Source organism: Carcharodon carcharias, chromosome 7, assembly GCF_017639515.1.
Source record: "Carcharodon carcharias isolate sCarCar2 chromosome 7, sCarCar2.pri, whole genome shotgun sequence".
Taxonomy (NCBI): Eukaryota; Metazoa; Chordata; class Chondrichthyes; order Lamniformes; family Lamnidae; genus Carcharodon; species Carcharodon carcharias.
The window spans coordinates 33476954-33493084 of NC_054473.1; the positions used below are offsets into that span (position 1 = coordinate 33476954).

Consider the following 16131-nt stretch of genomic DNA (forward strand, 5'->3'; position numbering starts at 1 on the left):
GTCGAACCTAAGATATAGACAGCAGAACTTTGGACAAGCTGAAATTTACAAAGAGTGGAGGTTGGGAGGCCAGCCAGTCTTGATGTTTCAGTGGGTGATAAACTATTGTAGGGATGGATACAGGCAATATTATGGAGGTGGAAGTAGGTGATCATTGAGAAAGAGAGGAATTGTGGTCAGAACAATACTTCAGGGTCCAATTAGACACCAAAGTAGTGAACAGTTTAGTTTAGCCTGAGACCGTGGGCATGGACAGGGTGAGAATCTGTGGCAAGAGTTGAGTCTTCCCAATGTTTTACTGGAGAAAACTGAGAGTCATCCAAAAGTGGATGATGGACAGGCAGCCTGATGGTCCCAAGGCAGTGGAGGGACAGGCTCCAAAAATATAGGGGTGGAAGCATAGCTGGGTGTCTTCAACTTATGTGTGGAAGCCAACAATGTCTGTGGATGTTGCCAAGGGTAAGCGTGTAAATGAGGAAAAGAAGAGGGTTTGGGGGGACTCACAAGGTGAAAGTGCAAAGAGGTCGGAAGTGAAGTCATTTCTAGAGATGCTTTGGCAGCCATTGGTAAGAGGAATCAAGAAAGATTGGACCGACCAAGCAGAACAACAGAGGAGTAGTGTTGAAGGAGGATGTTGCAATGCACTTGTTGACAATTCTAAATGGGTTGAGGCTGATGCAGCAGGGCAATTAATTATGGTCATGGTTACATATCATTCATAACTTTAATTAGGACTATTTCAGTATTGTGGAGGAGTGGAAGACTGATGGAAAGGATTCAAAGGAGTTGCAGGAGCAGTGAAAATACATCTATGAGGCAGCAACACATTTAAGGATAATAAGCAGGAAAGGGAGATTGATGATGGGCCAATATCTTGTAAGGACAAAAGCTGAACATTTTCTTAGAGGAAAGAAAGTTAAGTGAAGATTTGATAAAGATGTTCAAAACCTTGAGGGGACTAAACAGAGTAGATAGAGAGAAACTGCTGCCTTTGGCAGAAGGCTGAGAACACCGAGTTAAGGTGATTGGCAAAAGAGCCAACAGCGGCATAAGAATTCTATGCATAGTTAGAATCTGGAATGCACTGCCTGAGAATATGCTGGAGACAGATTCAATTGCAGCTTCAAAAGGAAATCGGATAAACACATGAAGAGACACAATTCATAGGGTTATGGGAAAGGGCGGGGGAGTGGGGCTAACTGAGTTGCTCTTGCAGAGAGCTGGCATAGACAAGATGGACTGAATGGCCTCCTTCTATGTTGTCACTATGTAACTGTTGATCTAGTGACATACTTAGCAGATAGTTTGATAGTCCCCAAGTAGAAGAAACTATCAAAAATGTCAGCAAGTGTGGGAGCTAGGAAGGGACGTTGGTTTGTCAGTGTAGAGCCAGTGGCACAGAAAGAGCCCATTCAGCCTATCATGTCTGGGCCAGCTGAAAAAACTAGCCATCCATTCAAATCCCACCTTCCAGCATCTGGTCCATAGCCTTGCAGGTTACAGCACTTCTGGTGCTGATCCTGGTACCTTTTAAGTGAATTGAGGGATTCTGCATCAACCACCAATCTGAGCAGCGAATTCCAGATATCTATCACCCCCTGGGTGAAAAAGTTTTTCTTCATGTCCAGTCTAATCCTTCTACCAATCACCTTAAATCTGTGCCTCTAGTAATTACCTCTCCACTAGGGGAAACAAGTCAGTTTGCCACTTTTCCACTCACTCAACCAAACTATTGATATCATTCTGGACTCTGCAGCTGTCCTCTTCCCTATTAAATACACGGCTAATTTTTGTGTCATCTGCAAATTTCCCAATCATGTCTCCCACATTTAAGTCTAAATCATTAATATATACAACAAGCAGCAAGAGCCCCAACACTGAGCCCTGTGGAACACCACTGGAAACCGTTTTCCATTTGCAAAAACACCCATCAACCATTACCCTTTGTTTCCTGTCACTGAGTCAATTTTGAATCCAACTCGCCACCTTCCCCTGTATCCCATGGGTTTTCACTTTTCTGACCAGACTGCCATGTGGGACCTTGTCAAATGCCTTACTGAAATCCACGCAGACAACATCCACTGCACTACCCTCATCAATCTTCCCTGTTACTTGCTCAAAAAATTCAATGAAGTTAGTAAGACATGACTTTCCCTTAACAAAAGCATGCTGACTGTCCCTGGTTAATCCATGTCTTTCCATGTGACAGTTTATCCTGGTTCTCAGAATTGATTCTAATAATTTGCCAACTGCTAAAGTGAGGATGAGCAGCTGGCCCATCCCTCGCACTGGTTTTCAACAATGGTAAAACTTGTGCAGACCTCCAATCCTCTAGTAGTGTTCCTGCATCTAGTGAGGATTGAAAAATGATCCTCAGACCATCTACTAGTTCGTCCCTGGCTTCCTGGTTTCATTGGAATTACAGATCTGAGCCTCCTAACCTTTAGGCATTATCACTAGGAAACAATCTGGGCAAATATTGCCTCCGACATGAAATAGGAACACAAATTTCTATAAACAATCCATTTCTCATAGCCATTGAGGAAAAATCATCCAGGTTCAAAAAGATCTTATATAGTCCTCCTTGGGCTCACCAATGAACAGGGGTTTACATCTCACTGAAGCTACCTCTTGCCTATATTTACACTCTTCCCAGTTTAGTTTTTGGTTAACTCTCAACTAGCTACAACATGTAGCACAAAAAGGATACCACTGAAATAAGCCTGGTATCTCAAAAAGCTTCAGGTCATCGTGGTTCTGCAGCTGTTTCAAAAATTCCACATCACTCAATATAACATATTCCACTGATTTCTAATCTACTGCTACCTCTAAGACACAAAGGTATGCCCCAAGCTCCTTACAACTATGTCTCCAAAGTCTAAAAGTCTCTGACAGACAGATCTCCTCCTTCTGTTTAATATCCATCTTCACATCAACCAATAACACAAAAACCAGAATGGCCAGAGGCTGCCACATAATGACAGAGGAATGGATAAGTTATTAAAGCTGTTCCTCAATAATCAAAAGCAGCAGAATCCAAGTGTAGTAAACGAAAATCATACATGTAACACCATTAGCATCATACAATCCCGGTAATTTCTGTAAAATGAGTCCTGGAGTGGTAAATGCTATAGAGACACCCTTGTTATGGACCTTTGAAAAGCACAAGGACCAGAGCCAGTGCCAATCTCATGTCGTGCATTGTATTGAATAGTGTAACATCCAGAAAATGTGACATATACGCAGTAGCTAAATTATTAAAAGCTGCAATGGATTATGCTCAGATTCACCTGCCCACAGCAAACCAAGATAAAATGCTTATGCAACACCTTGCAATCTAGGCAAATAACATAGGGCTGGAACTGAGAAAGCACAAAAACATCTGGGGACTCATCTATAAGCTTACCTTACCTCAAGATCTTGAGCTCCATCATATATGCAGATATGCAGGTGAGTAGGAACTTTTGGAGGATTATACAGATTTAATTCTATTGTTTTTTTTTATATACAAGGCACATGACAGAGAAATAGACAGCATGAGAAAGAATGCAATACCTCCCTATTGGAGCAGCACACCAATGTGGTTTCTCATGTCAGCTGTCTTTGCGGCCTCTATGAGGAAAATTGGGTTTGCCAAATTAGGCATGGAATATTTTGCTGTAAATAGAGTTAGGTTGGAATCTTGTGCTCTCGCTGTTGGCAGGCTTGGAGCCAGGAAGGGTATTTACTTAGGCGCGATAGTGGCGCCATCTTCCCACCTATGCCAGAGTTAAGTTCTGGGTGGGAAGGCCCATGGTTGACCTTCCTGCCCCGTCACCAATTGAGGCCCTTTGGGGCCTGATCAAGTGCCTGGACACCAGGAAGGGGGGGGTGCCTGCTGGCAGCCATCCCCCTGCCTTTGTGCCCTTGTTGTCAACCTCCCTGCACCACTCTAGGGCAGCCAGCATGGCTTTGTTAAGGGGAGGTGATGTCTGACCAATTTGGTGGAATTTGTCGAAGAGATGACTAGGTGTGTAGATGAGGGCAATGCATTTGATGTAGTCTACTTGGACTACAGCAAGGCTTTTGAGAAGGTCCTGCATGGGAGACTGATAATGAAGGTAAGAACCCATGGGATCCAAGGCAATTTGGCAAATTGGATCCAGAGTTGGCTGAGTGGCAGGAAGCAGAGGGTGATGTCAAGGGGTGTTTTTGTGACTGGATGCCTGTGTCCATTGGGGTTTCACAGGGATCAGTGTTGGGTTCCTTGCTGTTTGTGGTATATATAAATAATATAGACTTGAATGTAGGAGGGTTGATCAGTAAATTTGTGAATGACACGAAAATTGGAGGGGTGGTAAATAGTGAGCAGGATAGCTTTAGATTACAGGAGGACATAGACAGGCTGGTCGGATGGGCTGATCAATGGCAAGTTGAATTTAATCCGAAAGTGTGAGGTAATGCACTTGGGCAGGACAAACAAGGCACGGGAGTAAACAATGAATGGTAGGACCCTGGGAAGTACCAAGGATCAGAGTGACCTTAGTGTACATGTCCACCGGTCCCTTAAGGTAGCGGGACAGGTAGATAAGGTGGTTAAGAAGGCATATGGGATACTTGCCTTTATTAGCTAAGGCATAGAATGTAAGAGCAGGGAGGTTATGCTGGAACTGCATAAAATGCTGGTTAGGCCACAGCTAGGGTATTGCATGCGGTTCTGGAATCCACATTAAAGGAAGGATGTGATTGCACTAGAGAGAATGCAGAGGAGATTTACCAGGATGTTGCCTGGGCTGGAGAGTTTTAGTAATGAGGAGAGATTGGATAGACTGGGGTTATTTTCCCTCAAGCAGCGGAGATTGAGGAGGGAGATGATTGAGGTGTATAAAATTATGAGGGGCATAGATAGGGTAAACAGGAAGGAACTTTTCCCCTTGGTGGAGGGATCAATAACCAGGGGGCATAGATTTAAGGTAATGGGTAGGAGGTTTAGAGGGGATGTTAGAAAGAATTTTTTCACCCAGAGGCTGGTGGAAGTCTGGAACTCACTGCCTGAAAAGGTGGTAGAGGCAGAAACCCTCATAACATTTAAGAAGTATTTGCATGTGCACTTGTGATGTCATGGCATACAAGGCTATGGACCTAGTGCTGGAAAATGGAATTAGAATAGTTTGTTACTTGTTTGACCAGCACCGACTTGATGGGCTGAAGGGACTTGTTCTGTGCTGTAGACCTCTATGACTCTACGACTATGACTCTCCCTGCCATATTACTTACTTGTGGCCTGGGTCAGTACGTGATCCTGGGCCTCCGCTGCCTATCCTTCCGGCAGCAACCAAGGCCTCACCAGTGGCACTGTTGAGCACAAGAACTGCCAACCTCTGATTGGCCAGCAGCTCTCTGTTGGCAAGGCTTCCACTACTGGGGTCTTGATTCCAGGGGAAGGTCCGCCACTGGCCTTTCCACTGCCTGATTGGCATGTGCTTCGGCAGGCCTCCCCAAAAAGAGGCAGCGCGGGTCTGTCCCAGCTCTCCAGCCAGCAGGTGTGACCCCGGGTGCCTCAACAAGATTCTGCCCTTGGAATAAACTTAAATTAATTGAGGTTTTCTTTTTCGATAATGTGCAACATTACAATGGATGCTGCATACTGTGATTGCTTTTGATTATTTTTATATTATTAAATGTCCAGCTATTTGCAAAGATAAATGATAAATGAGAGACATCACTCAATTCACTTCATGGTCTTGGAGGGAGTGAAGTGTAGATTTACTAAAATGATATCTAGACTCTAAGGGTCAGCAATGAGGAGAGATTTAACTAACTAGCATTGTATTCCCTTAAATTGAAGAGGTTAAGAGATGATCTGATCAACGTTTTCAAGCTGCAAAGGGAAACAAATAGGGTAGATAAGGAGAAATTACTTCCGCTGATTGCGAAGTCTAGGACTAGAGGTCATAATCTAAAGATTAGAGCCAGACCTTTCAGGGGTGAAATTAGGAAGCACTTCTTAATGGAAAGGGTGGTTGAGGTTTGGAACTCTCTTCCGCAATGACAACTGATGCTAGAACTATTGTTAATCTTCAAACTATGATTTGTATTAAGGGATATCTGGTTAAGGTGGGTATATGGAGTCAGGCCATAGATTAGCCATGATCTCATTTAGCAGTGGAATAGGCTTAAGTGGCTAAATGACCTCTTCCCCTTCCTATGTTCCTATTCACCTTTCCATTGAAACTTAACCCCTCACCATTACAGCATCTAATCAGCTCTTGAACGATTCCAGAGATATTGCTTTTGTTCCAGGTATACATCACCCTTTGCTTGAACAGGTGCTTCCTGACATCAACTCTGAATCTGCCTCCAATGTCCCAAAGCCTGCAGTCTTAGTTTAATTTGAAATAATGCCCTGAGTTAACTATTTCTGGTGTACTTCGCATGTTTTTATATCTCGATAAAGTTGCCTTTCATTTACTTTCTTTCAAGGCTAAAGAGTTTGTTTTTTTTTCTAATCTTTCCTCATTCCTCAGTCTTCTGACAAGACAAATCTGCCTCACTGGCCCTACCATGTACTGCCTTCAGGCTTATGATTCAGTGATCCAAGCTGAATGCAGTACTCAAGGTGCAACCTTACTAGGGCATCATACAGTTCAGTGTGACATCCTCAGAATTACACTCTGCTGATTTGAAGCTATCGCTCAGCTTTCTGACTGCTTTGTTGATTGCCACAAATTGAGACCACTATCACTCCCAATCTTCCAGCCTCTCTTTAAGCTAATCCAACACTAATCATTCAAATGTGAATGCCCTCCATTTTTTCTTTGGCCATGAAACACCTTGCACTTATGCTTATTTAATTACATCTGTCATTGTTCTGTTGAATTGCTAATTTTATCTAAATCCTTCTGCTTCATCAGCCTCAACCAACCCTGTTCCCTCTAGTTTAATGTCATCTGTGGAATTAACTATCTAGCATTGCATTTCTATATCAAGGTTGTTCATGTTGAATGGAAATAGTGATGGCCAAGCAATGATTCCTAAGATATTCCACTCAGTACATCTCCTCAATCCATATTGCTCCACTAACTATACCTGCTGCCTCCTCCCTTTCAACAGTTCCCTGGTTTTACCTTGTGCTTGTGTAACGGATTTTCATGCTGAGCTAGATTGAAAGGTTACTGGTCTCGAGATACATCACATGTTTTCCAATGTACACTTGAGCTGTCCCCTCGTCAAAACTGTCAAGAAGGCATGGGAAATGAAAATATCATTTTGTTGTGTTACGTCATTTTGAATATGATAATGTGATATTGCTAAAGTAGTTGTGGAAGAAAATCACATGGTTAGAGACAACTTAGAACCCCAGGGCATTCACACTTCTATCATAATGCTTTATAGGGGGACATTGAAAAATACATGGAGGAAAGTTTTGTCTTTTTTTTAACTATAGATAATGGGAACATTATCAGGTTCTTAATGATAATGTTGTTCCTTAAGCGCTAAGAGCCTTAAGATATGTCTAAGTAATGATTTATGCTATATTTAATCAGAAAATAAATGATGTAATGATTGAGAAAATGGAATGATAAAATGATAAATTTGTCCCAAAGGATCCTATATATTAGGCACATTTATTAATGCTCAATAGACAAAATGCAAATATCTTAAATTTTGGTGAGAAATTTGTTTTCAAATAATAATTATATTGTTTGGATTTTTTTTCATCTGTATGTTATACATTCAATATGTTCACCATCCAATTCATCATTGTGCTACTTGGGTTGGATGCCATTATGATGAAAATGAGTAGCATTGTAACTCCTCTCACTCCTGAAAATAAAAGGATTGCTAAATTCCTTTCTATGATGGTGGTACCCTTTTATAGCCACATAAAAGCTGCCATTTTCCTTTCTCTGGTTTTATAATCTAATAACTGCCTTTCTTGTAGCCTATCCAAAATATACTTGGTTCAAAACATGGACAAATTATTTGTAATCTGTGAGTCACTATATCAGTTAAAGTGGAAGGGCATTTTCAAAAGCTTGAATACAAAAGTCTACAAGCTTAACTTACAATAATATATGCACCATTAGTTTGAGTGACTCGGTTAGTGATTTATATGTGCTCCAGATTGATTGCGCACAAGGGAAAAAAGAGCTTTAAAAGCAACGGGTGCCAGTGAAAAGCAGGCAATGCAACCACATTGCATTACACTGCTGTGCATTCTCAGCTTGGTAGTCAGCCTAATGCCATCTTGAAAAATGATGTTAATGTGTAAGCTACACTGAAGAAACAACAGCCATTGCATATCCAATCAAAGCACCTGAATCTTATTTTGAGACAAATTTACATTTTCAACAATCAAAAAATATCTTGGGATTTAGTATTTTAAAATACAAAATGATTGAGAAAAATGCATATTAACTCAGCACAGTTACTTTATTTGGCAATGTAAATTTAAACTTTTAAAAGTACCACTGTGTGTGAGGACATGATATTTTCTTTTTAAACCTATTGCCACCTTGTACTTTCTACACAGTGACACAAAAATATAATGCTCCATGTTTTTAAAAAATCCAAAGCAACTTCAAGATTACCTGTAATGGATTTAGCAATAAATCACATCCTACATTTTCTTTTCCCCATATGTTTGGTTGTAATTAATTATGCAATGGGGCTCCTCATAACTCAAAGAACAAATGTGATCTAGAATTCCAGTCTGAAGTAAAAAAAACTTTTGAAATGGTCCTACATGGATCATTTTAGTGAAAATGGTTTACCTTGGTTAATAGAGTTGTGCTTATGTTATGTCATTCTGTTAGCAGTGCTTGGGAGGTACCTAGATATTAATACCTAATTATTTTACTTATTTTCTATTTCTTCAAATATAATTGAAAAATCAAAAAATTAAATAGATATATTTTGTTACGTCCTTCCATTTAAGACAAATGGCTAACGTTCTTACCTTGCGCCCTGCCTCATTGTTGTGCAGGTTCATAAGTGTCCTGGCATTTTGTTTGATTTCTCGTGCATCTACAAACACTTTGGAGAATCCAATTCCATATCTGATGTCTGCAGAACAGCCTCCCCATTTCCATCCTTCCTCCTGATTGTAGTGGCCCTGTTTTTCTTTGTCACAGCCACAGTCACTCAGGTTTCCCTGGGTGCATGCAGCAGTAATGGCATGAGCTACTCCAGCAGCAATAATAGCATAAGTGAAGGCTGCTTCTCTGCTTCCTGTAATCAAGATATTGGGACACACATATTAGTTTGCTTAATAGACCAATAATTGCACCTCATGTTTTACTTTTAAAAAAAAAATTTTAGTGTTTGATAGAAGTGTGTCTTAATTTAAACCTCAACAAATATATCAACTTTACATCACATGAATTCATTTGTTTCAGGCCAAATCCAAAGTGATGGAAAGAATTCTGTGCCTGACTTAGAAGCAATTTTTCATTTATCAAATAACAGAATTAAACATGAGAGTCATATTAAAAGTACTAAATGGTTACAAGAAACTCTGGTCAATGCCAAAACTGTGCTTTCTGAACATTATGCCAAACTATAAGTACAAACTATCACACAGAAGACCACCTGGGCCAAATGATTATCCTCAACAGTTTTGCAGAGGAAAGTAGCTAATTACATTAAATGTGACTTATTTTTAAGGGTTCTTTTTTGATAGCTTTGCAAAGTTGCTTTTCACACAACCATCAGCAGGGTAATAACATTTTGCTTCAGCCTCAATTAAAAAGCATCTAGTTGTTACGTGACTTAACAAAATAAATGCATCTTACATTCCCACATTTGTGAAACTATTGCAGTTGTGCTTCCCATGTACACAGTTAGTGGCGTTTACATCTTCTATATCTGGATAAAATTGAAAGGTGGCAACTTTTGACAGTAAGGAAGTCAGGGACAAAAGTGAGTCATACAGGCCATGTTCAGAGGGAGCTGGATAGTTGTAAACTTGAAAGGATTCTCCCCAAATCTATAATCACTGCAGTAAATATTCCATGGTGGCATGTGTTTGAATTATTGAAGTGTGCTTCTGCATTATGTTACTGGCTCTTCCTCTTCCTCAATTTTGTGCATTCTGAATTAAATGTGCCTCTAGACTATCACTGTTAGGGACCTGCAGTTCTACAGTTTGCTTCCATGTCCTTTGAATGTGTGACAATTAGATACATTTACACAAATGCATAAAATGGAGCAAACAGTATTTAACCCTTACAGAAACAGAATAAGCTATCTAAAAACCCAATCGACAGAGTTAAAAAGCAAGATGCCCATATAGACTAGTTCATAGTGAGCACCTGATTTAGGACACAGGTCATTCGCTCTGTGGAGTGGGTTCAGGGCATTGATTTATTTATGACAAAAGTTACACCTTGAGTTCTTTGAAGTCAAACTTGATAAAATGTTCACTGCATTACGCGTCTAAAAGTCAATAATCACCAGGAGTTTCAAAGGTTAGTCAAGTATTCTGTTGCTTTGGCGGACTCTCAAGTTTGACAATGATTTTAAAAAACTGCCCACGCTGCAAAGACTGATAGCATGTGTGTGCTGTAGCTAAGAGACGAGTTAGTGTTACTGGTTCACTGCCATAGGTAGGAGAGTAGTACAGTGCTGCTGTTCGGATGAATTTAGTTAAAGAGATTGGAGAAGACGCTATCTCTGAACCATCAAAGCAACTAACCGCAATAGCGAAAACATTCTCCCTGTGGAGGGTAACATGAAAGAAACTATTTGATTGTTTCGTTTCAGAGAGACCCCAAAATATACACATCATAAAAGATTTGAGTTACTTTCAAAAACACAACTTGAAGACACGTTTAGGTTTATTCTTAAATCAAGCGAATGATTGAAATGGTCTGCCAATCCTTCTGATGAGCTATGTGTACATATATTGACCATTACGGCGAGGATCCACAAACAGTGAATGCCTGATTGCGGCTTGTTCAAAATTGTAACCAACATGAAAAACGTTTCACTCAAAATTCCAATTGTCTATTTCGACAACTGACAGATTGGTTCCGGATTGGAGCAAATTTTGATTGGGTGATTCTAACCATACGATGTAAAATCCTACCTTTGTAAAATTGATTTGAAATTGACTAAACGTTGGAACATAACAGAGATAAAACATAACACTAGCTTTTAAAGGGGATTCTTGCCCGTATATTTGCCACCAAGTTCCCTGCTTTGCAGTGGCCTTAAATTTATTTCGTATATCGTGACAGATTGGAATGGACAGCAGAGTTTGCATTTTCGAACATACCAACTCTCAGCTCCTTGCCAAAGACGGTTCTTTCGCCGAGTGCGGAGCAGTTCCACCGGCCGTATCGGAACTGGAACTGACACTCGTTGATTCCCATCTGAGCCCCTTCTCCGATAACGATGATGGCATCTGGACGACTCTGACAGATCGCCCGCTGACGAGGTGCCAGTCCTGGTATCTTACTGCAGATAATGTTCGCTCCCAGCGCCACCACCGAGGAGAATCCGCTGTAGCAAACATTGAGAGGGAGAGAGAGCAAACACGATAACTAATTATTAACTCTAAACACGTAAATCGCTGCATAAATACAATCGAGTCATTTTCGAGTCATATATGAATGTTTCCTGGTAAGGTTGCGCAGTATCTTGTTTTAATGATCTCATCATTTTCATAGGTTCAGACATATCCAATGAGACATTTAGCCAACTTCGTCCAATCCTTTTGATAAACCCGACCTTGATCGACCTCAACTATTGAGCAAGAATGGCCGGGCTTTTCAAAGCCCCCCGTCTATCTGTAGAGTTTTATTTTTAACGCCTGGATTTAACCAGATCAGGTAAAAGGTAAACAAAACCTGAACACCTGTGAGTGAGGGTCACCACGAATTGGAGGAGCTTGCAACCTCCATTCATTTTAGGAATGTGTACACATTTTAGGAGTGGAGGCTCCAGAAGCTGGCGCACAATATTACAGGGATTATTGAATGTATCCATGGAAATCAAATCACAAATGTAACCCTTTCCACTGTAGTATGAAATAGTAAATTGATTCTGCCACACCGGCAAATGATGTATCTCACTGAATAATCTCACATCAATCAAAACATGCAACCAGCTTAAAAGTTATCGGTGTCCATTTTATCCATTCAGCTGCATTCTCATATGAACCCGTTAAAATTAACGTGTTTACCTATCAACGTGGTAGTTGATATACAACGAAACCGGCTAACTTATTAAATTGAGTGATAACCTCGGGCTAATGCTAGACCAATAATGCCAATACTTCTGTTGGAGCAGTTCTGACATTTTGTTTCATACATTCACTTCTCCAATAAAGCACCCTGGATCCTCCAGTTCTTCATTTCGCGTTTACCCTATCTATACATTTACACTTTGAGAGAGCTGTTGTACTGAAAGATGAGGTGAACTGATGCGTCAGAGCGAAGAGGAAATCAGACAGGGGTTAATTCTACATCGTAGCGCTATCCCCATCTGTACATAGTGGCCGATCTATAGGACGGGCTATAGGGCGCGATTGTGCGAGGCAAAGTTGTCCCATTGTGTTAATTGTTAGTTCCGAGTCTTCATCACAAACTATGTATGACTGAAGCAGCACCAGAAAGGGAGAGCCCAGTGCCAAAAAGGAACCGCGTTTCCTGCTCCACTTTCCACATTAAACTCTTTATTCTTTTTAAAACAGCTAAACAGGGCGGCGAACTCTTACCAGCCATTGCAACTCCATTGTGTTGCACCTTCTATCCATACGAAAAAATCTTTCTGACTTACAGACCCTGATGATGAACTTTGGGTCGAAGTTGGGGTTACAGGCTCCGTAGTATATGGTGAACCGAACACTTTGAGTCCACATTGGTTAACATAAAATGCTAAAAAAAAATCGTTTTGTTCTGCAGCTCCACGCCATATTATAGAACAGTTTTCGTCCCTAAAGGTAAGCGCTTGATGTCAGGTTTGATTTGCGCACTTTTTTTTCATTATTCGCTCATGATAGGATTAAAGTTTTCTCAACAGCGTTTGTCAGGCAGACGCAACTCTTGAGAGTTTTCAGGATCTAACCGCCCCAGCAATCTTTGTTATCACAGACACAAAACATAATCGTATCGTCAAAGTTTGCAATGGAAAACATTGGCACGTCCGGACACGGCAATCTTTCCCCGAGAGCCACTTACCCTATTTTAAGATACACGATTCCCACACAGAGGAAAATGTGAAAGAGCCAGCGCCTGGTTTTTCGGTTCATGTTGTAGAGTTTTGTGTGGCGGGTGCAATTCTTTTCGTGCTTGTCTTACTTGTTGATCAGAGTCCCAGGCAGAGACAGTCCAAGGTATTTAGAGACAAACTGACCCTTGTGATCTCAGCTACTGTGCACCCAAAGTAAAACCAGCGTGTATTGTAAATCCCAGCGGAGAATCGATATCCTACACTTTTTTTTTACAGATTATCCATCATCTGTATGCGTGTCACACGTATCGAGATTGCAATGGGAGGCTGGGATTGACATCGCACAGGCATTCACCACAATGAGACGCTGGATCTCCCCCCAGGTTCTATATATCTATCTAATCTATTTGGGCGTGTTCGTTGGGAAAACGCACCAGACCCACAAAATACCTTTTGAGTGCACACACTCACCTTTCTTCCGGGGGGAGGGGGGGGGAGAGAGGGAGGAGGGAGTGGGAAGTCGTGGGGGGTGGGGGGGGGGGTGGGGGGGGGGGTGGTTGCTAACGAAGAACGTGCAGAATTCTGTGTGCATGATCTAACAACTTTCCATTTTAAAAAAACGTCAATGAGTGCAAACCTCATTCAACTGGATGGGGACGAGCTCGTGTCGCCGGAGCTGGACATGATTGGGGACATTAATGTTCACTCTTTGTTTTGACCGTTTCACTACTCCAAGCTGATCTGTACACTGATAAAGATAATTTCACCACCAATTCTCTCTCTCTCTCTGTACAGCAAGAGTAGAATTGCAAGTTCCTGTAAAGCACTGCCCGTGTCGCATTCTGCGTCAGTTTTATCGATACTTAATAGGTTTTTCAACTAAACACCTATTGAGCACTTGGCACATTGGATTGTGAGGTGTCTGCCACAAGGAGATAGAGATCCTGCCAATGAGCTTTATGGAGCGAAGGGTTTCTCATGCTGTGTGTGATAGAAAGGGAACTGAGGCACTTTTGTGATTGAACCGCCCTGGCGCGCCCTCTCACTGACTACTAGTTCGGTCCTTTCCATTTGTTAAGTTTTTAAAGTATTCGGGCTCCCCTCCCCCCACCCTACCCACCCCCGGCTCACATTTTGAGTTTAAATTAGTAAATTGCCCCTCTACATTTCAGACACCAAACGACCCTACTCTTCCAAACCGTCGTTAGACTGAACAGGGTGACTGCTCATTCAGCACACTCCGGTAAACTGTACGTGAAGCTGTCATTGGCGCACACTTGAGATGGTGTCAGACGCATACGTTCAAAAAGTTCAGATTGCTGGGCAGTGATTTAGCTAAATGGGAGGTGTTTAATAATCCTGATAAATTCGTGAGAAAAAAAATCTCCACACTTGGTCTATGTTATAATTGGGAAAACCGACAATCAAACTGGAAATGGTGAGAGGGAAAAGTGATTACGAAAAATATTTGCAAAAAAAATGTAAACGCTTATTGTAGTTAAATCTAATGACTTCAAGTCAATAAAAGATGGATAACAAAATGTTAAACATGTTTAAGTGTGCACCATATAAACACACAGTTTCAATTCCTTCCTTGCCACACTTCACTGTTAGTTACAGGCTGATAAATTTATATTTCAGACAATGGTTTCATGGCCTAAATGGGATAGCAGCAGATCATTTCTGAGAGGCATTGGCCCCATAGTTCAGAGCGACTGACCTTTGTTTTAGGTGGGCATGTTTGTATCTGTTTATGTTGCTAATTAAGAATTCAAAAGTCTTTTTTTTTTAAATCACGGACAAAATTTCGAATCCCAAATGATACAACACTGTGATAAAATGGGGTCACAGTTGCTTGAACTGATTTTCGTTGGCTATAAGAATACTCCTTTAAACTCCTTTCATTTAAAAACTTACCATGATGTTATAAATTGAACAGGTCATGAGTGGAATATGTTAAATATCTCCACTAGCTAGGCAACCAGTTCTGTCGAAGGGTCATGAGGACTCGAAACGTCAACTCTTTTCTTCTCCGCCGATGCTGCCAGACCTGCTGAATTTTTCCAGGTAATTCTGTTTTTGTTTTGGATTTCCAGCATCCGCAGTTTTTTTGTTTTTATCTTTAGGATGAGTGAGTTCACTCATTCTGCTTCTGTTTTACCATTGCCATGGTGCCCATCATATATCTCCGTTTGCCTCTGCCAGTTATGTTTAAGGAACATAGCTGGAAGGAAGAGTGTGCCCATTTATATACACCTCTCTTTGAACTTGTTGGTTAATTCAATGATGGTGCCCAGTTTGGTCATTGCTACTGGATGCCCATGCAGGCTGCCTTTTACCAGGGTTCTTTGCTATCAATACCTTTGATAACTCTCTGAGCCTTCAGGAGTTAATTCCACTTGACTTTATGGCAGTGAAAAATTCAAGACTACTTTAAACCTGGTGCATCACTAATGAGCTTCTGGTCAAGCTTGTCATTTATTAACCAAAAACAATACTAATCATATTTTGTAATTAACTTTCCAATATATTCTGCTACAATTTAAAGAAGCATTAATTCAAGCAGCAAGATCAGCTTAGAAAACTAGTACAACCAGTTGAGTGCAGAACTTGATACTGGTATACAGTGTAACACAGTTAGATAGCTGTATGGGATTAGTGGTTGAGGTGAGTAGGCTAAGCTTTTATAGCCTAGAATCGAGCAGTGTTGCATAATACAATGTGTAGTTAATGCAGAATAAGTAAAATATAGAAAGGGATAAAGTAGGATTTGTAAGGAGCCACTTTAAAAAATATATAGTAGATGCAAAATACCAGAGTATTACTTTAGGGTTCTAATTATAGCTGGCTTGAGACATGTTTCTGTAAAGTATCTAAGTTCCTGCCTTCATGGGCCCCACGGTGCCCACAATGTAGACCCATGGGACCACATATAAATGATCCTATTGATTTGCTTATATCTTAAGTTGCTAA

General features: G+C 40.9%; 1 protein-coding gene across 3 annotated transcripts in view; it reads right to left on the reverse strand.

Annotated features, from left to right (window-relative positions):
* Nucleotides 1–13648, reverse strand: part of wnt7aa (wingless-type MMTV integration site family, member 7Aa) — a 47692-nt gene extending 34044 nt beyond the window's left edge. For 2 of the 3 annotated variants that reach the window (XM_041192184.1, XM_041192183.1), the window contains exons 1-3: nucleotides 13167–13648; nucleotides 11261–11487; nucleotides 8942–9213 (exon numbers count right to left, since the gene is read on the reverse strand). In XM_041192184.1, coding sequence (XP_041048118.1) covers nucleotides 8942–9213; nucleotides 11261–11487; nucleotides 13167–13237 — 570 coding nt within the window. In that variant the 5' untranslated portion in view covers nucleotides 13238–13648. The remainder of the gene's footprint in view (nucleotides 1–8941; nucleotides 9214–11260; nucleotides 11488–13166) is intronic. The other variant, XM_041192185.1, reaches the window with a different exon arrangement.
* Between the last annotated feature and the right edge of the window lie 2483 nt (nucleotides 13649–16131).